At 42.2% G+C, this 24,204-nt stretch overlaps 1 protein-coding gene across 1 annotated transcript; it reads right to left on the minus strand.

Moving 5' to 3' along the window:
- On the minus strand, nt 1-19,264 carry aga (aspartylglucosaminidase). The gene is made up of 9 exons (XM_020645087.3): nt 18,916-19,264; nt 14,455-14,608; nt 11,824-11,936; nt 10,900-11,012; nt 7,686-7,794; nt 7,289-7,364; nt 5,988-6,095; nt 2,820-2,953; nt 1-209 (listed from the first exon to the last, which is right to left on the minus strand). The coding sequence occupies exons 1-9, from the start codon at nt 19,025-19,027 to the stop codon at nt 109-111; spliced, it is 1,020 nt and encodes a 339-aa protein (XP_020500743.2). The 5' UTR covers nt 19,028-19,264; the 3' UTR covers nt 1-108.
- Between the last annotated feature and the right edge of the window lie 4,940 nt (nt 19,265-24,204).

The raw sequence follows: 24,204 nt of genomic DNA on the forward strand, positions 1-24,204 counted from the left end.
TGAGTGGAAACAGGATTTTATTTATGAATTAAAATGAGAATTATGAACATAAATAATCACAGGAATTGTCATCGAGGGTAGAAAAAGGGAATGCAAATCACGCAGCGTTTAAAAGCAGTCTACGGATTTGAGGAGCGGTGTGTCGGACTCGGAGTCGGACACCATGAAGTGGAACTGGTTGAAGCCGCCGACTTTGTTGCAGGCTGCACCTGAGAAGATCAAAGAGAAGAAGAGCGCACATAAAAACTCTTTTAAAACGTGATCCGTGTATAGATCAGTCTTTAGCATGCTTCTTAGTCTGATCACGTGTTCCTGAAGTCTTCATTACATCATGATCTCATCTTTAAAACAAGTTAAAGCAAGCAGTGTGAAAGTGACAACCAGGCATTTTTATTAAAGGGTAAATAACTTTTTATGCTTTGATTCAGCCTGTCAAACTATTTAAAATTTGAATCACAATTGATCACATTTTTAATAGCATGTAGGAAATGTCATTTTGTCACTTTTAAAAATAAAAGTTGTCTGGCTTTTATTTTGAATTTTTGTTCTGTCTTTAGCTGGGAGTACTTTACTTGCTGTGTGCTTTTATTTTGAAATAAAGTAAGGCTCTTCCTGTAGAGTGAAGGTTAGGACGTGAAGTTAAGCACAGAAACAGGAAGTGGTTAGGGATCCCAAAGTGAGGTCAAACAGCTCAAAGGAACGGTAACAAAGGTCAATGTGTGATGTCATAAGGTCAATGTGTGATGTCATAAGGTGGATATTACTGTCTGACAGTTTGTTAAAGTGGAATGAGACATTCAAAGATGCAGCAGTGTCCTTTTACATCACTGAGACTACAGGGAGACACTGAGGACGTAGCGTTTTTTTTACGGGCAGAAAAGCACAGCACTTCAGTCCTGTCTCCATGACAACAGTCTGTTGACAACGGCTGCTGTATGACCGACATTGCTCCGTGACAATACAGGGAATATACATTTGGAAAAGAGCACAGATGACGTCTTCAGCGGCTTTCTGAAAAGATTAAAGATTTTCAACTTAGACGCTTAGAGCAGTCGCACAAAAAAGGCAAAGTGCTTTTAAAGAATATGCTGGATGCTGTGCAATTTGTCCGGGTGGCCGCCATGCTGCTCCTCCTCTTTGAAAACTGTTGACGCTGGCACTCAGAAAAAAAACGCTAGGTGGACACGGGGCCTAAAGGGACAAAATGGCACACGATTCTTCACAATTAAAAAATGTGAATGCATTCATTTCAGACCTTAATTAATGGTGATTGACTAGATAATGCTGACAACCCTAGTTTTGATTATAACTGTTATCTTCAAGGTGATGTGTGGAGTGAGTTTTCTTTTCAGGAAGGAAGCTTAGGATGCACACAATGTATGATGCATTTTAGGTAAGATGAATGTAAACGCATTTGTTTTTATGCATCCACAAGAAAAACTCCACAGGGCACTTTTCATGAGTTTTCTGAAGGAAGCGGAGGAAATGGCTTTCCACTTTTGCTGCCACACTTATTTTAAACTTTGTAGCTGTTGTCAGGAGAACAAAGTGTGCACACAGTGGAACAGATTGTGCTTCAGTTCTTCTGCAGACAGGATGTCAAACTTCAGATCAAAAGACGGTTTAATACGAATTTAAAGGAACTTGGAGCCTAACTGTTTGGGCAAAAGTGAGAATAAAAACTGTGAAAATGTACCTCTTATTTACATAAATCTCAGTTCTTGGAATTTCAAATATCTCCACAATACACCACATCTAACTTTAAAGTTCAACTGTTTTATGATGCTATTATAGCATTGCTAATCAAGACACATTGTTTTATTATATATAAACGATGTTTACTGAAAGTTTAGATTGTTTTCTGACAACATTTCATGTTAAACAATTGTTTTCAGCTTCAAAAATGCAGATCATGAATTAGCATGTGTAAACCTCGTAATACTCCAACAATGATAATTTAAAAAGATGCACAAAGTTGTTTAAAGGTGACATATCCGCCTCCTCTTTAACCAGTTTAAATAAGTCTCACAGATCTTCAAAACATGTGTGTGAAGTTTCTTGTTCTAAATCCACTCTGATCTTGTATTTGATCATGTCTATAAACCCCTCTATTTCAGCCCTGCTCAGAACAGGCTGTTTCTGGGCCTGTACCTTTAAATATGTAAATGAGCTGGGTCTGACCACGCCCCCTCTCTGGAAGCGCTCAGTGACTCAGGCTTTCTCGCTCCATGTCCTATTGTTTACAGTGAGAAGACAGACTCAGAGGGCAGAACAAACACCTAGCTGTGGGAGTGTCACCCACCTGGGGGAGGGGCTACTGCCCTTTGTGATGTCATGAAGGGAAAATCTCCAAACGTGTTTGAGCACACATTTTCTGAAAAGTGGAGCAGGCAGAAGATTGAGAGGATGGACTTTTCTCATGATTGGGGGGTTTGTAGACAGAATAGGGACACATGTTAGTGTTAGAGAAACATGCTAACTTTTTTTGTTTTTGCATTATATGTGACGCTTAAGGTAAAAAAAAGCATTTTTCATCTTTCACATGGATATCATTTACTTGCTCAGGAGCACGTGCAGTGGATTCTCTCCTAACTGCTTTGAACACTTTCTCCACAATGTTCACATTTTAGCATTGATAGATTTCAGGGAAATAAGCGCACAGAGTTTGTAAGCTAACACATTCAAAGCCTGCCCTGAGCCTTGCCAATGAGTGTGCATTTACTCGTCTGCTGCTCAAAAGATGTGTTTGTGTCACTGGGTGTGTCATAGCACCTTTGGCAGCAGCTGAACAGTCCGTCACTGAGAAGCCACACACTCACCATAATGGCCCGTTGTGTTAGCACAGATGATGGCTCCAAAGAACTCTGAGTAATGCCTCTTGATTCTGGAAATGGCCGTCTTGCAGGCTGCCGAGGGATCTGCCCCGGTCCTCATCAGCTCCACGGCCAAGTAACTGTTGGCAGGAAAAACACGCAGCACACATGAGGCAAACTAACGAGGGCTGTCAGGGCCACCAACCAGGAGGATGATGGGGGATGTGCTCGCAGTTATGGCGTGGGATAAATCTGATGCAAACAAACCTGATGCCGAGAAACGCTGATTAAATAGGACTTAAAAATAGCAGCTTTCACAGCTTCACTCCGCCGCGCACAAGAGGTGTACGCCGGCTTTTTCAATTAGCGATGTCCTTGCTGCAGATGAAGTTGCTCTACACCACAAATCTTTTCAGGCCACACATCACATTATACCTCAGTCAATCAGTCAGTTAAATCAGCTCATTATGAGTCGTTTAGGTCAAGTGTGACAACTCTGAGTGTCACTTTAACAAAGACACTATTTCAGAGTCTACTCATTTTTCTTAAATCATGAATCCAACCTTTTTTTTTTGCTAACAATCCTTCTATGTAGTAACTCACACTGCTAAGGGTTCAAGTATGCTAGCTCTTGAGCGGCGCGTATGAGTAGACAACCTGCTGCGTCGTGAACATTAATGTTCCTGGAGTCAGCCTCTAGTGGACACTCGACTAACTGCAGGATTTTGCACTTCTGCATTGGCTTCATTTTTCAAGACTGTTGGGCCCTTTCTGAGTATCCACAGTTCAGTAGGCAGTACTATTCAGAAGGAGTTTCAGTATACTGAACTCTCGTGGTCATTTAGGGGTCATTTTTTGGGTCCACCTCAGTATACTGAACATTTCAGTATGGATACTAACTTCCGGGTTTCATGCAGTGTGGATCGGATGCGTCCTTTCAGGAAATGAATTGTATTCTAACTCCCACAATGCTGTGCGAAATTAAACGTAAATCGTCACTTCACGTGCGCCTCCAAATCAAAACAAACGAGCGTGGATTAATTTAATCTTAATTTAAAGTCCCGACTGAAATCACTACTTTAAATTAACAACAGAAAATATAACAAATATCTGCATTATTATAAAACCTTTCCCCCTCTATTTAAATAATGATTTAACTATTTAAATGTGTCTTTATTGGTTTATTTTATATTCTGTATATTACTGTCTTTCATTTGTTCTTTTCTTTATGTTCTGTATGTTATTTAGTTATTTAATCTGTCTTTTACTTGATTTACATTGTGATATTGTTTTGTGTTTACCTGACTGTATATGAGCATTACTCTTCTTGAATAAAGCTAAACAAAAACAAAAACAAAAAACGGGTGAATGCGGCCGGTTCAGGAAACGTAAATGACACCACTTCCTTACTGAATGAATCAGACGAAGTAGGCACAAATATCTGCCTACTGGACAGTAGGTACTAAACAGTATACAGCAGATAGTAGGTACTAAACAGTATACAGCAGATAGTAGGTACTAAACAGTATACAGCAGATAGTAGGTACTAAACAGTAAACAGCAGATAGTAGGTACTAAACAGTATACAGCAGATAGTAGGTACTAAACAATATACAGCAGATAGTAGGTACTAAACAGTATACAGCAGATAGTAGGTACTAAACAGTATACAGCAGATAGTAGGTACTAAACAGTATACAGCAGATAGTAGGTACTAAACAATATACAGCAGATAGTAGGTACTAAACAGTATACAGCAGATAGTAGGTACTAAACAATATACAGCAGATAGTAGGTACTAAACAATATACAGCAGATAGTAGGTACTAAACAGTATACAGCAGATAGTAGGTACTAAACAGTATACAGCAGATAGTAGGTACTAAACAGTATACAGCAGATAGTAGGTACTAAACAGTATACAGCAGATAGTAGGTACTAAACAGTATACAGCAGATAGTAGGTACTAAACAGTAAACAGCAGATAGTAGGTACTAAACAGTATACAGCTGATAGTAGGTACTGACTACTGACAGATTGAAGAGGTACTTGGCAATTCGGATGCAGCCCTGGTTGCCGCTTGATGGGACCTTCTGGGGATTTCTTAGCTTTTGAAGCATGACATCTAATGGGCACTTTAAGGTACTGCAGTTTATCGCACTTTACATTAGCTTCATTTTCAACACTAGAGGTCGCAGCTTTTAGGAAATGTACATCTGAGGTTAGTATTGTTCTTATGAAACTTGAGGCTGTTATTAGATCGACTACTTTGATAGTTGTTGTGGCGTTTGACGTCAATAGGAGAACTTGTAAACACACAGTTGGATGTTAAAGAAGCCAGACTGCGAGGAAAAACATGGTCAAAGGGTGAATGAATTACAAACACTTTTCAGCCCACTGGTAGAGAGGACCTCTTGAAAAACTGCAACCCTCAATAGTTTCCAGGAAGTGAGTCAAAAAGCTATGATTGAAATAGACAGCCCTGAGGTGTGCTGGTGTCTGACTGTGAATGTAAAGCTGAGTGCAAACAACAACAAAAAAGGCATCATTTGTCCTCACAGCAGACTACCGTTGAAATATATATATATATATACACCCCATGAAAAAATAACTCTTCAGAGACTGCCACATTTCCACAGCCTGGAAACAAACAGCAGCTAAAGTGAAATCTCACCGCGTCTCTGGAATGGTACAAATGACAGTTTTGGGGCAACGCAGTCACGCCTCCACTCTTTACAATAGCACTGTTGCACTTCTAGCGAGAGGTTCACTCAAGAAAATTGGCTGTTTAAAAACTAGATGTGTCACAGATGTCAATATTCTCTGAAACGGGGAAAAAAAAAAAAAAAGCCATGTAACAGTCCTATTAGTCAAAGAAAAACGTGTCTGAGAAATAATCCACTGGTCGGGTGTAGGAGAGAATAATAATGCAACACGTCTGTTTGAGAAGTCCTGATGGAGGAATATTTATCATCTTTCTTTTCAGAGATAAATCTTAATATGCAGCTTTAACAATTCTTCACTTTCTTATTTTGAAAATGTCTGACTGTTGGCTTTGAAATGCTCTTCTCTTTCATTCAGGGCTGCAGTGCGGTAGCTCAAGGTAATGACACAGACGTGGTATTTTTACTTTAAATCAAGTCTTTCTCATGAAAGGACAGTGGGGTGAGTTACCTTGGCAGAAAGCGCATCATGACGTCTCCGTCTCCTGTAGCAGCGGCACCGCCCACTGAGCTGTCAGCGTAGCCCCCGGCTCCGACGATGGGAGAGTCCCCAACACGACTGCAGGACAGGAGTATGAGCAGGGGCGTCAACATTAAACTAAAGCCACATCTAAAAGTAACCCTAACCCCGAAGGATACCAACGTCCGAGCTGTAACCTTCATTTCAATGTGATCTTGTTTTCATCCATATTGATGATTCAACAAACTGAAACTTGTCAAACTCGCCAAAAACAAAATCCTGCACCCAAATCTTAGCGCCTAAAACAGATGTTGTTCTATTAATTAGCTCTCCTCTGATTTACTCACAGAAACTAAATCAAACTGTGGAAACAGCTTCAAAACAAAAAGCTGCTGAAGTCTGATATGGTGCTGATTTTTACACTAATTTGCTTTATTCATTGTGTGACTATGGTTTATAATGCATCCTTAATGAGTTTTGCACTGGGACCACAGACTGTAAATATTAATGTTTGAAGCCTGAGTGACATCACCAGTCTGTTCCTGCAGGGGGCACTGGAGTCTCATCAATGGCGGTCTCCATGTTGGAAATGCTGTCTCAGTCTAACTTTCAGTCAACCTAACGACAGGCTGAGAGCTGGAGCTGAGGCGGGTTTTAAACCTCCTGACAAACCGTTACACCGCGCCCACCTGTCAAGCTGGTCAGCTACACGCCTTATTGTGAATAACTCTTATCCTTCATCAAATCAAAACTGATGAGTCATCAAAACATTCACCCCCCGTACAGTGTGTGTCCATCAAGACATGAGCTAATCACACCTATTTGGATTTTTGAACCAGGCTGTAAACATGTTCATCTCTGCTGTTTTGAATGGGTGTGTATGTGACTTCCTGTGATTCTGCAGCCAGCCTCTAGTGGACACTTGAAGATCTGCAGCATTTTGCACTTAACATTGGCTTAATTTTTTTAACATAAAAGGAATGGCTGGGACAAGTGCCGCGATTCCACATCTGGAGGGGAAAAGTTTAACGATTTTAACTTTTATGCGCCTCCAAAAACTGCTTCAAAAAATGCAGCAGCAGAGAACAGCGCCCAGCAAGCGCGCTGTAGCATAAGAAAACAATGGTTTTGCTGGCGACGCCTTTCTATGTGATCGGGTCTTTGCTATTAAAAAAAAACAGGACGCAAAGATTTTTTTACACAAATTTTCCCAAAGACCTAGATTGAACTTCCGTGCTCAAAATTATGAATGCTTCTTTTTTTTTTGCTTGTTTCCAACGTAGTCCACGTACCCGGGAACTTTGTGCGTCAGTCCGTTGGTTGATGTTCCAACAGCGATGTGGCCGTTTTGGTCCAGAGCAATCATCCCTGTGTTAAAGACAAAAAGAAGAAGTTATATTAAAAGTCACCTAGAGGAAGTGCTGGCGCTGCCCGGGTTATTTGTGAGGATTATTATGAAGCTACTCCAGGCTCCCTGATCAGTACATGAATCTACGACTTTAATAGAGTGAGAGTTTGGAAATCCAGCAGAAACAAACCGTCCTGTCTCTGCTCCTTTCTGTAAGGTCACGTTGATAAACCTCCTCTCACCTCGCGTCTAGTCTCCATAAAGCGTCAAAATACTTAAGTCTACAAAATGCCCGAGGACGGATGATGGTACCCTCAGTATTAACAGACAATAGAACCTACCGATGGTGTCATGGGAGCGCGTATTGGCGTGCTGCAGCCTCTTGCTCTGGCGCAGCATCGCTCTGGGCTTGTAGGGTCCGCACGATGTGGAAGGATCTGGAAACATGTTCTTTAAAAAAAAAAAAAAAAGGAGAGAAGAAGAAAATCTGAGCTGTTTGGATGATGCCCGTTCACTTTTTACCAACACTCTCACCCTCGCCTGAGCTCGTACAACTTTTTCTAACACTTCAGAGTCATGTGACCTTTAAACTTCCTGGTGCACTCTTTACGCTCCGCTCGACTCATGAGGTCATCAAAATGTCTACATGTACAGAAAAATGGGAAAGTTTTATCAGTGTTTCTTTAAGTTCAACATCTTTGTCTTGTTTTTTTTTCTTCCTCTAAGCTGCTGGAGCTGCACACTTTCTGCTGGGATTAATAAACGACCATTTATAAACTTCCTCTTTCTAATCAAACACAAGCATATGGTGGATTGCGAGCGTTTGCCTTGACTTTGCTGCGACGTCAAGAAATAAAAGTAAGCACTCTCGACACCGAGTGAGCGAGAATAATAAACCTGAGAGTAATTATCAGGAGGGAGTCTTGTTGTGTTTGGATCTCCTGCTGCAGACACAGCTCGTCCTTCAGCTCTCACATAGCATGTTTTTATTGAGACTGACACAGCTGACTGTACCCGACTCTTCCTTTGTCTCGCTTCCTTCAGGCTCGTATGAGGGACTGAATGTAGCCAGCTTGACCTGCAGCATGCCGCAGAAAGTTAATTCTACTCTTTGGATGTAACCAATAAAGAAACATGGTTAACACTTTCAATACAGGTTCAAAATATTCACCATTAACTAGCTATAATTCATGATTAACTACTTCCTTTATTACTTCCAATAAGCAGTAATTAGGATGAAATTAAGGGGAAACTCTTAGGGCAGTTTCAAATAAGGCACCATTGTTTTGTACCGCGCCCAAGCACGATTGCTCCCCCCTCCCTGTCCCCCCCCGCTGACCTGCGTTCACATTAGCAACATCATTCCATTACCGAGTATGTAAACTTATCGATGCAGCAGGTGGCAGTATGCACATAGTTGGTTTGGAAATCCTCCAAAAAGAAAAAAAAAAAAAGAAAAAAAGTAACCACTCACAAACTGAGCATAGACAGAGTCCATGCTGCTCTCTGTGGATGTGTTGGTCATTTCTGAGACGCCGACAACGACCCTCTTCCTACTTCCACAGCTACCGTGCGGCTCAGAGGAGGAAACGGGCCTGGGCTGCGCGGATACAACGCTTTTTTGAAGCAACAGGAACCGTTTAGAATGATGTCATGTAGCGGTTCACTTCCTCGTTTGAGCACGGTTCTGCACGGTTCACATCATCCGCGGACCGTACTCGAGTACACATGAATCACGCCTGAGAACACCTCTTCAAGCGGACTCGGGCACGGTATCCAGGGTACGGTACATGCTAACAAGCAGCTAGTTAATGGTGAATATTGTGACCTTAATCTAAAGTGTTATTTTCAAACTGGTATCAAACAGAAGTCACATGGTGTTACTCTGACATCATACTGAATGTTAAAACAAAGGGAGTTCAGTTCTTCATATAGAGAGGATCTGTATCAGCACGTTCTTCTTAAAGGACTTCAATAACGACATCAATAAAAAAAAAAACATCAACGAGTCTGCTTCATGAAAGTGCCCGTTCATTATTCATGAAGCAGACTTTCTTCTACTCTATGAAGGGGAAGGGAAAACCTTCAAAAACATTCAGACACTCTTTAGTTATGAAGCATTCAGTCGGAGTTGCTCTGGTGTCACATGAAATCTGAACGACACAGACGACACTTCCTCATGGATTATACAAAACATACTGAAGTATTTAATGTCTGACTGTGTGAAGAACACGACCGTTATACCGTTTTCCATTTTCTGGCCTTTTCATGCTTTTATTTTGAAAGACAGGACAGTGTTTAGAGTCAGAATCCAGGGAGAGAGAGAGTGGGGAACGACCTGTCGGAAATGACAAATAGGTCGAATTCCAACCCGGGTCACCCTCTGTGGAGGACTTGATCCTCTGTGCATGGGGTGCCCAAACTAACTTTTGTACTTTTTAAGGTTTATTTTTTTTAGCTTTTCATGCTTTTACTTTTAGAGACAGGACAGTGGATTGAGTCAGAATCCAGAGAGAGAGAGAGTTGAGAATGACATGCGGCAAACGAGCTAGAGAGAGTCAAACCCGGTCCGGTCTCTCGAGGACTTAAGGAGGGTGCATGGGGTGCATGGGGTGCGTGAACTAACCGCTAGCCTCAATTTTTTAGGAATGATTTTTTGGCTTTTCATGCTTTTATTTTTTAGAGATATTAAAGAATCCATGGAGAGAGAGAGCAAGAGAGAGAAAGATAGAAAGTGTGGAACAACATGCAGGAAATGAGCCAGAGGTTGGAGTCAAACCCGGGTCCGGTCTCTCGAGGACTTAAGGAGGGTGCATGGGGTGTGCACTAACTGCTAGTCTGAATTTTTTAGGATTTATTTTTTGGCTTTTCATGTATTTATTTTTAGAGATATTACAGAATCCAGTAGAGAGAGAGAGAGAGAGAGAGAGAGAGAGAGAGAGAGAGAGAGAGAGAGAGAGAGTGTGTGGAACAACATGCAGGAAATGAGCCAGAGGTCGGAGTCAAACCTGGGTCCTGTCTCTCGAGGACTTAGGCCTCTTAGGAGTTAGCCTAGCAGTTAGAGAGCGGCAGACGCCTGCACATGGGCTACCCCTTCAATATTTCACAAAACTTCAGAACTCTCCGGGATAAAACTTGATAAAGATATCTCATTTCCTGAAATAATCTCAAACGTTTCTTCTTCTAGGGATGATAACAGCAGACAGAAACATGATGGTCTCTGTCCTGAGGTATCGCTGGATAGAATTAAATCAATAAAGCCCTGCTTACTCCCTCTGCAACAACACAGACGTCTGAAAAGGAAGAAGAGGAAACGTCAGTGAGGAGATGTTTGAGGTGTTATTGGAGAAGTGAATGTGTTACTTTTAAAGAATAAGTCAGAGCGGAGCTGAAGGGCTCCGGCAGCAGGAGCGGACTTTTGATGAACTGCGTTAGTATGCCTGTCAATTTCCCTGCTTAATATCAATCTTTTAGACGCAGCACGCCTGTAGCCAACACAAGTGAGGAAAACACACACTCCAACACACACACACACACACACACACAAACACACACCTTTCGATAATTAGGTTGGCAGTTGCCCTTCAGCCACTGTGAGAAAATATTCATGGATTTGTTGGTAGTCAGGTCTTCTGCGGTGAAGCCCATGTTTTCAGCAAACACAGACGCTGTGAGGAGAGAAGGGATACTTTCAGGTCAAGCTCCACTCCCCTCAGCCGTGCTGACCTTGGGTTATAAACAAAAAAACAAAAAAACAAAAAAAGGGGCCGCAAAAACAAATAAAGCGATGGCGGGACGATGTCTCATCTTGTCACTCTGCGCCTGTTAGCATGACGCTCCAGTTAAAGCCAATATTTATGATGAACTGCTTTTCGCTTTAAAAATAAATCTGTCTAACAATTTCATACAAGACAAAATATTTGATTTAGAAGATGCCGATCAGATTGGAATTAAACATCGACATATCGGCCTTCACTTTCCTTCACACACCTCTCAGAGGGATCTCCTCGTTCTCTACTCATCTGCTGCTCTCATACAAACACTAAAATAACACTCTCATATACGTTTCCTCTCTGTGCACCTGTCTGTTATACAATCACTCTGTTTATATTTAGAGCATTTTATGTAGTTCTAACCCATGCAATCATCACTGACCTCTGATGTTAGCGATACAGAGATTGAAGCTTGTTTGAGTGTTGCAAAAAAAAAAAAACACACATAACTGTAAATGTTTGAAATGTTTAAGGCTAAATATGACAAGTGCCTGATGAGGATGATGACTCATGCAAACTCAAGTAACAAAAGGTCTCCTTAGAACAGGATTTATTCTTTTTATATCAAACGTATCACACAGGAGGTAGAGTCAGATCTCTGTTGTTGTGTGAACTGAATGTTCTGTACGCTGCTGGATTTCACAACAAGACGAGCATTTCCAAAAAACTGCACTTTTTATTTCTTGGTCTTGTAATCCACTCATACCTGACTCTCCGACCAGCAGCGTGTGCTCGGTGTGCTCCATCACAGCTCGCGCTACTCCGATGGCGTTCTTGATTCTTCTCAGATCTCCCACTGAACCCACCTCCATCGTGTCCCTGAGCAGAGCGGAGGAGAACAACAGAAAACAAAACAATAGCTACAGGTTTAAAGGAGAGAGAAGCTCTGTTCTAAAGAAACCTGTGGAGGAGCACAGAGAGAGATGTGAACAACACAGGGCTCACCCTCTTTAAGTTCACTGACTTTATGGTGTTTTAAGAGGAAGGAAAAAGAAAACCTCAAGGATACACACACGTGCTCAGCCCTGTGATTGACAGGCGACCAGTCCAGGGTGTAACCCCGCCTCTTGCCCAGGGAATCTGAACAGGAATAGCGGTATAGATAAAGGAGGGACGGATGTACAAACTGCAACAACAGCTGCATGCATCTGTGCCCACACCCATGATGAAGCAAATCAGACAAATGTGACGATGTGGTAAAGATTGTTGATATTTTTCAGTGGCTCCTTTCCTGCATATCATTTCCCAATCTCAGCACAATGTTTAGTTTTAAGTTTGAGACTGGACTGTGATTTGTAAAGTAGCTTTAAAGGCTGTATTCTATGTCAGCGATGTCACCGCTTGGATTATCGAAAAAATGTCAAATACTCCCACACACACACAAAATGACTGAATGGCTGGACTTTCTTAAACTGTGCAGGTGTTTCAGTTCTCCTGCTTAGTCTAAGTGTGCCGATGTAGCGACTGTCTTACTAATGCAGCTGTATTGGATCGTGTGTGGGAGTTTCCACTCTCCTCAATGTATTCACGACTGTGTAACAAAATAAAAAACTGACCTACAGAACGGAAAAATAAAACCGTCCATAGGGGAACAACAAACAACTTGTCCGCCATTATACGCTGACATTTGCCTCTCATAACAACTTCTGATGCGCCCAAATGTTTGTAACTCGGGGTATTAATAACATGTTACCTTTCAGAGTCTAATGAGAGTCTTAATTAGTGCTTCATTAAAGGCAGGCCGGCTGGAACAGGTCAGCCCCCGTTATAGCTGCAAATGTTGCAGATGCAAAGACAGCGGCAGGGAAAATGATGTGATAGTCACACAATGTGTTGACAAGCTCAGGTGCTTAATGAGAGAGGTCAATGTCGAGGTCATTTTCAGGAACATAGAAATGATTTATATACTCATTAAATTCTGATTTCACATTGTTTGTTAAAAGTCATTTGGAGCTTATATTTTCTAAATCTCAGTGAATCAACTTTGAGAGGATTGCAGGTGGATCATTTATCTCGACGGTGCTAAAAAAATACAAGTGGGCCTTTGCTTTTCTCACACAGCTGTTAAAATAGCAATGGAAAAAAAAGACACATAACACCTCTAAAAGTCTAATATTCAGGAGTGCTGATAGCCTGGCTGTTATGATGCGTGCTGCATGTCATCCCCCGCTCTCTCCTCCCAACATTTCCTCTCTCTAAAGGCAAAAAGCCCCCAAAAAAAGTCCAATAATCTGCACACCTTTCAGGGTTTTTGGAATGCTGCATTACAATTTTTTTTCCATGCATCCATCGCTTTTCCTGTTTGGGGTCGCGGCGGGGCTGGACCCTGGATTGATAGCCAGCCAATCACAGGGGCTGACATATAGAGACAGCCACACTCACCAGTTAACCTAACGAGCATGTTGGAGCTATTTCATTGTTGTTAGAATTAGTTTGGGTATTTAGTTCACTAATATTTGGGTGTTGTTGTTTATTGAATTATTCTACACATTTTGTTTATTTAGTAATATTTTCTTTTGCTAGTTATTTGTTTTATTTATTTCGTTTTGCATTAGTATTTTTGTTAGGTATTTGGGTAACACTGTGGGCACCAGAGGTTATTTAGGTAAGAGGCAGGTGGAGGACCAGCATGCACCTGGGTGAGCCTTTGGTTTTATACCAGTGCAAGAGAAGCAGCAGGAGCCACGATTTTCTTAGTTCTTTTGTTTGCTTTCTTTTGAACCAAATAAACCACCAAAAAAACACAGATCTTCTGCCTGCGTACATCACATCCCCCATGGTGCATCAGTGGTCATTTGATTATGTTTGATATTAGTTTATTTAGATTTTTTTGTTTTTGGACAAATAGCCACTACGAGCATGTGTTTGGACTGTGGGAGGAAGCCGGAGTACCAGGAGAGAACCCACACATGCACAGGGAGAACATGCAGACTCCACACAGAGAGGCTCCTGTCAGACGGGGATTCAAACCAGGAACCTCCTCACAGAGAGACTCCTGTCAGACGGGGATTCAAACCAGGAACCTCCACACAGAGAGGCTCCTGTCAGACGGGGATTCAAACCAGGAACCTCCACACAGAGAGACTCCTGTCAGACGGGGATTCAAACCAGGAACCTCCACACAGAGAGGCTCCTGTCAGACGGGGATTCAAACCAGGAACCTCCACACAGAGAGGCTCCTGTCAGACGGGGATTCAAACCAGGAACCTCCACACAGAGAGGCTCCTGTCAGACGGGGATTCAAACCTCCTCGCTGTGAGGGGACAGCGTTAACTAACTCTGTTTATCAAGTCAAACTCAACTATTAACAGAAACACAGTTCATGTCCATGGCTTACCCGTTCATGATCATCGCGTCCAGTGTTGTCTCTCCGGACTCGTCTGGACTCCCACCGTAACCCACGCTGCCATCGCACTGCTCGCTCTCACAGCGGGCGCAGCCTTTCTCCACCGCGTCCAACACGGAGCCTCCGGACTGCAGGACACTCCACGCTGCATTCAAACAGATCACAGATCAACATTCAATATGCCAGACACTGATTTGAAAAACAAACACTGCAGCCGGGGCACGAGTCTCCCATCCTTGACTTAGTCCGATCATTTTAAGACTTTTGAGTTCAGGCAAAATTTGGCATCTTGACCTCGTGTTGGTTGACGCAGAGAAAAGGTCACTTAAGTGCTGAAAGGCTCCAGATTTGACTGAAGAACGATGCTCTGCCAGGGTGAGAAACAAAGTTTGATATCCTATTTCACAACTGTTTCGACTGCACTTTTAACGCAAGGCAAGTTTACTTGATACAGCCACAAGGCGATTCAAAGTGCTTCACACCAGACATATGAAGCATCAAGACAGAGAGGAACAGAAACATTTTAAACTTTAAATTGAAAAAAGCACTAAAACAGAAAATCACAGAGAAGAATAAAATAAACAAGATCCAAAAGAAATGCAGAATTATGACAGTAAGCAAAAATTAGACAATAAAAATGTGTTGTCAAGAACTGTGTTGGGTCTGTTGATTTTCATTCAGCTGTGGCTCAGTGGGTAGAGTCGTCATCTCTCAAGCAGAAGGTCAGGGGTTCAATCCCCAGCTCCGACAACCACTTGTCTTGCTCCCACTGAGCAACCTGCAGGCTGCAGGAGCTGGGGATCGAACCCCCGACCTCCTGGTTGGAACCTCCCACTGAGGCACAGAATCAGATGCTCTGAAGTCGCTGACCTCAGACTCTTACTGTGCCCCGGATTGTCAAATGATTTAACACAAGCATACTGATTTTGAAATCTAGAGGACGCTTTGGTTTTTAGTGTTTTATCTCAAATCCATCTGTATGTTCAAAATATTCAAAATAGTCTTCTTGATCTTTTCGAAAAACACTGAACAACAAGAATCCCTCAGCTCATCCGCGTTTCTTTGGCAGCCGGTGAATCTTTGCACTAATTAATCCCATCCTCATTTGCATATCAGGGCAGATGGGTTAAAGGTCGAGCTGATGTCCACTGTGATGTCATCCAACACAAGAGAAGCTGGGAGCTGACGAGCATTTGGTCACTGATCCCCCTCCGAGTGCCCGTGGGGGATCAAAAATACCAACTGCTGGCACCGAGTCTAAACTCTCAGACCTCTGCGCCCCGCGTTCAGCAGGATGCTAAATCCTCCTCTCATCACTTCTCCTTGATCCATCCTAAAATACCGTCCGTTCCACCATCTTTGCTAAGTGCTCTTGTCTCGGGATATAATTCTTTTTTTTTTGTACTTGAAACTCAGCATTACATTTTTTCACTGAGGTAAAAGCAGCAGACTGGAAGAGGAGATTAGAGCGCTATTGTCAGCTGCTTCTGTAAGCCCCCCCAGAGGAGACCAGATCTGCATGGGCGAGAGACCCGCAGAACAGATAGCCGTGCACATCTTTCATTTTTCAGAGCCACCTCAGGGAAGAAGACGTGATGTATATGTGATAAATTAAAGCGTATATACATCCATCAATGGGTGAGATGTTTAAGTGAACTTCAGGTTTGATGTGTTACTTGAGAAACGTTTCTATCTTCTTTTTTTTTTTCCATTAAGGTTTTTCATCTGGTGGAAATCCACTTGACAGATTAGTCCCGAGCACTGCTGAAATATTTTCAGTTTCAATTCGATACATGTATCATCCTGAAGGAAATCAAATGGAGTGGAGGCAGAGCCGGGGCGGAGGCGGCGGCCATGAAAGCTTATAGCAGGCTCTTGCAATATTCCTCCATCCATCTACAACTGGGGATGGGTTCACTAACACACCAGTACAGTTAAGCTGTGGAGTCGGGTTTCAAGTATGCGACGTAAAATAATACTTTGATCAGAGAGCGAGAGGGGAAGAAAAAAGGTAGTAACAGATCGTATCAGGTGACGCTCCATCACAAAAAACACAAACTCTCTCTGACCATCAGTGTCCCTTTAAGGTGGGAAAGTGTGGATATGTCTTTATCCTGTGGTAAGAAGGAGGAGGAGGAGGAGGAGGAGGAGGAGGAGGAGGAGAAGAAGAAGAAGAAGAAGAAGAAGAAGAAGAAGAAGAAGAAGAAGAAGAAGAAGAAGAAGAAGAAGAAGAAGAAGAAGAAGAAGAAGAAGAGGAGGAGGAGGAGGAGGAGGAGGAGGAGGAGGAGGAGGAGGAGAAGAAGAGGAAGGAGGAGGAGGAGGAGGAGAAAGAAGAAGAAGGAGGAGGAGGAGAAGAAGGAGGAGGAGGAGAAGAAGAAGAAGGAGGGGGAGGAGGAGAAGGAGAAGAAGAAGAAGGAGGAGGAGGAGGAGAAGAAGGAGGAGAAGAAGGAGGAGGAGGAGAAGAAGGAGGAGGAGAAGAAGGAGAAGAAGGAGGAGGAGGAGGAAGAGGAGAAGAAGAAGAAGAAGGAGGAGGAGGAAGAGGAGAAGAAGAAGGAGGAGGAGGAAGAGGAGAAGGAGAAGAAGAAGAAGAAGAAGAAGAAGGAGGAGGAGGAGGAGAAAGAAGAAGAAGGAGGAGGGGGAGGAGAAGGAGGAGAGAAGGAGGAGGAGGAGAAGAAGGAGGAGAAGAAGGAGGAGGAGGAGAAGAAGGAGGAGGAGAAGGAGGAGGAGGAGAAGAAGGAGAAGAAGGAGGAGGAGGAGGAAGAGGAGAAGAAGGAGGAGGAGGAAGAGGAGAAGGAGCAGAAGAAGAAGAAATACCTTTACCTATACCGTTAGTTTGCGCCCGTGTACGGACGCTGTAGTTCTCAAAACACCCGTGTTTGAATCTCACCTCTCTCTCTCTCTCTCTCTCTCTCTCTCTCTCTCTCTCTCTCTCTCTCTCTCTCTCTCTCTCTCTCTCTCTCTCTCTCTGAAATAAATCTTCAGTCGTTTGTATTTTGGCCCGTGCATTAAATCCTGAAGGTTTTTTGCAGACATTTAATTTACAAAACATATGACAGACTGAGATTTGAGAGCCGGCCGTATAAACGGTTCACATATTTAAATCATAAATCACTGCAGCACTTTTTAAATGATCAAAATGCTGCAGAAGCCAATTCATGTTTCTGTCAATCAGCTGTTTGTTCCAGCTCTAAATATTCCTTCTTTTGCCTTTTTTGGAGAGGACAGCTGAAGAGAGACAGGAAGTGCTGGGAGCAGAGAGTGGGGGGGGGGGGATAGAAGGGCCAAGGTCGGACTCGAACCCACGACCACTGCGACGAGGACTACAGCCTCCACACAACACACACAACCGCTAGGCTATGATCTACATTCATTACACACTTCACAAAACATCCATCGGGTACATCTGGTAGATTTCAGACCGTCAGCAGGAAGAAGACACTCGACCTCTGCTCCTCTTTCAGGACATCACCACCCTCTCGCCCTGTGGTGCTTCCTCTGCTGTTTGATATCACTGTAGTCTTATAAATAGTTTAAATGCACTTCTGAGACTGAGACAGTATAACCAACATGTAAACTACTCTCACACCTCTTTATGGAAATATTTTGACACCATTAAGACTGCAACATCTCATTTTACAGTGGGCCCGCCATTTATCAGCCCTGATGTGGTCAAAACACCTTTAGAACGTCTGAAGAAGTGGGTCTTCATTTACCCGCCTCACGTCCAGCAGAGGATGAACGTCCTCTGCTGTTAACAGTGACATTCAATCAATCAAACTTTATTTATAAAGCACCTTTCAGACAAATTCAATTGCAGTTCAAAGTGCTTTACAAGAGTGCGGAAAAGTTAGTGACGAAAAAGTAGTTTATAAAATCACAGAGAGACTAATGCACACCGATAAGAATTAAAAAATACAATAAAAAATCAGTTAGTACGTTAGCCAATTAGAGACAGAGTCAGAAGGTCATCCCTTCATCGTCCTAGGAACTAAATGCAGCAAACTACTGCAAATTATCTGAATCAGAGGAGATTATAATAAATGCCTCACTTCCTCATATCTAAATGTGTCATGTTTAGAGTTTTGTGTTTAAAGTTTTTTCTGTTTTCCAGAAGCACCTAACACACTTTATTTCATGTAGTTTTTATTTACTTATTTCTCCTCTACATTAAGCACAGTGAGCAACAGGTCACCCCCCTTTATGTATTGGAGTCATATTTAAACCAGGAGCATCTATACTGTACTTTGACTCATGACGTCATGTACTGTGTCCACCTCTGAAAAACTAAAAAAAAACTGATTTTTGGGGTGATATGTGTTTTTAACATTACATCATAAATCAGTTGTTTGTTCCTGCAGGTTTTCACTTGACTCCTCACTGAGAGAAACTTTAGCATGAACTCAAAGTCTAATGGAGAAGAAGTAGTGTAACTGTTCCTGCAGGATGTCTTACCTGCAGCTGTCGCATCCTTGAACGGCCAGGTGTTGATAACGAGAGGTGGAGATGTTTGTCCAAGAGGAAACAGAAAGGTTAAAGAAGAAATCAGCAGCGATGAAAACAACATGTTGCCCAGCCAGCAGAACGATGCATGGACATGAGAGCACCCAGAGGACGGCTCACAGTCAGTCCCTGTTCATGTGTGTGTGGTGACGCAGTCAGGAGGGTAAAGGGTTAAACCTCTACAGACTGTTACTGTATCATAAGTTATTAAAGAGGCTTAAACGTAGTTAAAAGATACACTTGGGTCAAACACAACGTTACGTCCTGACTTCCTTGTTGTATCACATGCTTGGTGGGCGGGGTCTCTCTTAAAGGGACAGTACAGAGCAGAGAGAGCCGTAAAGCATAGTGTGGCTGTCTAAACGCTTCCATCCATACAATAGAAGAATGGTTCCCAAAGCGGGGGTCGGGACCCCCTGGGAGGTCGCGAGATGCCTCCCAAAAACAAAAACAAATTGCAAATGACTTAAAATTACATATTTAACCCATTATTGTAAAATTACATACAAAAACGTTGTTCGATTTTAAATGAATCCATAGTCCTTAAGTGAGATTTGTGCTGAAATGAAAGTGAAAATTTGAGTTTGCACATGACAGTAACAATGTAGGTATCTGTTTTGCTCTTTGTAAATAAGAATTCACACAGACACACTGAAATAATATCATTATTTTAAGGCTGCTGTGTTTTTTTTTGTGTTGTTCTATTGTCAGTGTTTGATCAGCCTATTAGTGCGTGCTGCTGTGTGCAACTTTATGCTTTAACCACCTCCAGGGACAGAGGGGGGTCCCCGGACTCTTATTTTGGGGGTCTCAGGATGAAACGTTTGGGAACCCCTGCGCTAGACGACTTTTAAAAAACTTTATAAAAAGAGTTAAATACGGTGGCCCTGAAGGTCAACTTTGCAAATATTTCAAGATTGTGGAAAAAAACATTTCACTACATGCAAAAGTATTTCATGAAACACAAAAACGTTTTCAGGGACAGTGAAATGTATTTCAGTTGCTGCAATTTTTTTATACCAACTGCGAAATATATTTAACAAACCGGAAAGGGAAGGACTTTACTACTTGTTTGTGATTGGACAAACAAGTAGTTTGTCCTCAGCAACAGTCATACGTCATTTCTTGTCCATGTAGGCATTTTGTTTACATTGTTTTCAGGGCCACCGTAGTTAAAAACAAAATCAGGCTGATGAATAAAGTAGTGGTCGTGTATATAAGACCTGCTGCTGTAACCTAGGCAACCAAAAACTCTTTGGGGTTCTGACAATAGGAACCTTTACATCTGTATTTTATTTCATTTTACAGATGATTTAGCTCTGACCCTCCTTTACCTGGCTCTGTGTTTCCTGGATGGGCGGAGCTTCAGAGCAATTAAAGGGCAGCCGGCTCACCTGCTGCAAACTCTGTGGGAACCATGGAGCTGGCTGACTTCATGTGGACGCCTCATCACTGCTGATAGCTCTTGAACTGGGTTCTTAAATATATAAGTCTCCTTTGTTAAAGTGACATTTAAATAGCTCATGCTTTATTTACTCCACTGATTTACTCAGCTTTGGTTTCGTTAGACCTTTAATCCTGGATATGCATTTCTTTGAATGCTGAGAATGAACTTTTCTTTTGATGATGATGATGTCTGGATTTATTTTCTGTAGATACTCTTTTGCCTTTGTTGCTATGGAAACCACTTGAAACTAAAGAAAACTAAACGATTGGACTGGAACGCCACATCTGTGCTCCTCTGTCTGTATCAACAAACCACTGAGTTGGAAACAATCCTTGATCTGGTGTTCTCTGATAGTTATAGTATTCCTTATTATCCAAAATTATTATTTAAGTGGCCAACAGCATATTGAAATAGAACAGCTCCATTGTCTCAGGTGTGTAACAGCGAGGCCGATCTAATCTAGGACATGTCTACATTGTCTACAATAACTTTAGACCAAAAACATCATCGTATGACTGATCCAGGTCCATACAAAGAAATATAAAAAAATTAAAAATAAAACAGTGATAGAAACATTTAATAGTGTAATCTACTTCCTGAAGAAGATGCAAGCCAATGCATGACGGTGTATTTCAAGCATCTTTTCATATTTTATAAACCATCCCGGGTGCCGTGGACCTGGGTCATTTATGTCATATTCTCTTGTGTTTTTGGTTTTCCTCCTCTTCTTTCACCCAAATAAGTGTTTCCATTAGGCTGAGGCCATTAGCAACATTGTGGTGTTCTCACTAATATGCTAACATGTGTCATTTTTAGCTGAGAAGCCAGGCTATATTATTGCACTATTATGCTAAATGTTAGCATCTAATAGTAGCATTATGTAACATTAGTTTCTAGCAGTCACCAGTAGCAGCTCTGACCAGATGACCAAATGAGTTAGGAAGAATTAAGTAATTTCAAACAGCATCAGCCATTCTGACATTTCACCACAGGGATCACAGCAGGTTTAATGTGGGGCAGTTACAAGGCCCTGCTATGCTAGCTCATCAGTGTTGCTTAATGGGACTCTTAAAGATTCAGGGCCGTCATTAACAAAATGAGTGTCACCTTTGCATTTTCCTGCTGTAGAAGTCAAAAAGCTTCTCTCAGACAGAGTCATGCACTTTAATTTAATTCATGTTTACCTTTATCAGGGCATGTTTTGTGGTACAAGTGACTGACATGCTGAAAAGTCCCCCCTTCCTCCGTGGTGAGTTTGTATTTCCAACATTTTTTCCACCAGAGAGCTGAATGAGCACTTATCTAAGAAGAGTGGGTGACTGCAGCACATTTTCTTTACTGGTAGTAACATCCAGTCCATCATACAGGTGTGCAGGCTGGACCTTTGTAACCTGACAGTTTCCTCTGCTTGCTCTTATTATTCACACCAGAGTGCTCAGACTCGAGCACTTCAGGGCAACATGCTGATGCCTCCTCTGTGCTGTTGGCAGCGTTGGACCATGGTGACTTTTCCAGAGGGGTTCATTCACTGCGGCGATGCCGGGAAACCGCCGTATGTATTTTGCTGTTTATGCTTTTAGTAGATGTCTTGGCTCAGGGCGTTTTGTTTGTGCTTGGCAAATGTTAGCAAGCTGACTAAGCTGCCCCTTATTGCAGGATGTCTTCAAGTCTGGTTACAGCTTTCCTGCTCTGTGCTTGATACAGAATCAGTTTGTTAAAATGCATGAGTTTGTTGCAGAGCTGCTTCTGCAGATTTGCTTGTTGTCGGTGTCATAAAGCACCTTCTGTTTTTCTCTTCTCACAAGATTCTGCATTTTATTTGGTTTCTGTTTGGCAGATGGGCCAAACAACCTTGTAGCGGATTTGACAAGATTTAATTTTGGGAATGTGATTCTGACCCTGTGGGCGCCACAACCTTAAAGCTGTTGATGTTAGTTGCATTTAAAAAAAAAAGAAATCACATTTGAATATATTTTTCAAACTGCTTAGAATTAGAAAATATGTTTTGTAAAAGTGTTTTTTTTTTTTAAAGCTTAACTAATTGTTAAGTACGTGTGGGTATGTTAGGTTGTGAGAGCTAGAATTGAGGGGTTTTGCTCCGGGATGCCCGAGTGAAATGTCCAGCCTTCCCGAGGTGTGGTGGGACTAATTGAATGACTCATCGGTGAAGGACAGTTCCTACTTGACAACCCCGATGTCCTCGCTCTTGCTGCCCATCGGTCTACACAGTTGAGTTGTTGGGGCCAAGAGGTCAGTAGGTAGCCTCAGCATTGTCACATGTACAGAGCCTGGGTCTGTTGAAGGGGGCAATGCTGTTTTAGTTACAGAGCAGACAACAGGCCATAAGGTATAGGTGATGTAATGTATCAGTAGGATATAGGGGAATGATTGGAGCAAGTGGCTTATCCTTTCATGAGGGCAAAGGTATCTTGTGTTTATTTCAAACTTATTTGGCTACTTTTGTTGCATGTTTTTCCTTTAATGAAGATGACTGATGATTTCTTGTTGCTTGATCATCCAAGAGCGGTCGACATGCAGACTGGGCTCTCGAACGACAGAGGCCTTTTGTTGCATGGATTGTGTGAAGTTTTCACAGGGAGCCAAACTGAACTGCAATATTCAGGCAATTGCTAGACGTGTTTCGCTGAACGGACGTTGAAAAAAGGTTACATCAAAGAGTGATGAAAGCTGAAAGTCCAAATCGTTATGTCCCAATTTAGAGGCTGGATCCTCCAAAGGATGAGCTTCACAAAGGTTGTTCTCTCAGAAGATCTGAAGCCGAGGCCTGCACCTCTGTGGAAAGAAAAAGAGATGGTCTAGCCAGAGACCAGACGTAATTGTACATTCAGGCAGACGCCCGCGCAGACAACTCTCAAAGATACGAAATCAAATCAAGTGAATCACCAGACAGAGGGTTTCAAACAGAGCAGCGGTGTAAAAATGTGAAGTTCCTGATTATTTAACAGCACACATTATGACATCTCACAGGAAAAAATAAAGAATAAATGTTAAATACGGCAAAACTCTGAAAAAAAAAAAAAAGTTTAACCAGGAAAACCTTGAGATTAAGAATCTCATTTTCAAGAGTGTCCTGTCCAAGAAGGGCAGCAGCAAACAAGTTACAGAGATAAAACACAGAGTAATTACAAACACAGATCAACATGTCCTGAGTCACAGAGAAGTCATTCATCAAAGCATCTACAGCCAGGAGCATCGTCCTCCAACACCTTCAACATTTTAAAAAAGATTTAAAGAGACCATCTCTCCTCCACACACAGATCATCAGGCTGCAGGATCTGTATACCTGTAACTCCTTTTCCCCATTTCAAGACGCACTTTGGGAACAGATAACAAGAACAAGCTGTGTGACTGCGTCCGGAGCAAAGACTGAAGCTACCAGCACTTTTCACATGAACACAGTTACACAGGTATGAGGGAAGCAAGTTAAGAAAAGCCTCATAAATAAGGACATGCCAATGATTTTTATAGACAATGCAGGCCAGCCGACTCGATCATACAGAGTACAATGATGAGTCAGGGCCCTCAGATTAGCTATGGATCTGAACGCACCATGATATACAAAGATTTAAGGCACAGAGAAGATGTATGCATTGTATAAAACATCACTTTAATGGATCAAGGGCGTGCAAGGAGCAGCAACAAGTCGTTTTTCTGCAGATGATGCTCTGACGCAAACAGTAAAAAATAATAGAAAAAGTTAATGACATTCAAAATGTTTTTTGGAGCACCTCAATAAACAGTTTGCTAGAATAATGTCAAAGTCCACAACACAC

The sequence above is a fragment of the Labrus bergylta genome, chromosome 9 (assembly GCF_963930695.1).
Source record: "Labrus bergylta chromosome 9, fLabBer1.1, whole genome shotgun sequence".
NCBI lineage: Eukaryota > Metazoa > Chordata > Actinopteri > Labriformes > Labridae > Labrus > Labrus bergylta.

Bases quoted from the DNA above. Each gene is read 5' to 3' on its own strand.
- aga (XM_020645087.3), bottom strand. From the start codon at position 19,027: ATGTTGTTTTCATCGCTGCTGATTTCTTCTTTAACCTTTCTGTTTCCT. The intron at 11,937-14,454 runs GTAAGCCATGGA...CGCTCTGCTCAG, and splicing joins GACGCGATGATCATGAACGG to GGACACGATGGAGGTGGGTT. The intron at 210-2,819 runs GTGAGTGTGTGG...TGATCTTCTCAG, and splicing joins TAACACAACGGGCCATTATG to GTGCAGCCTGCAACAAAGTC.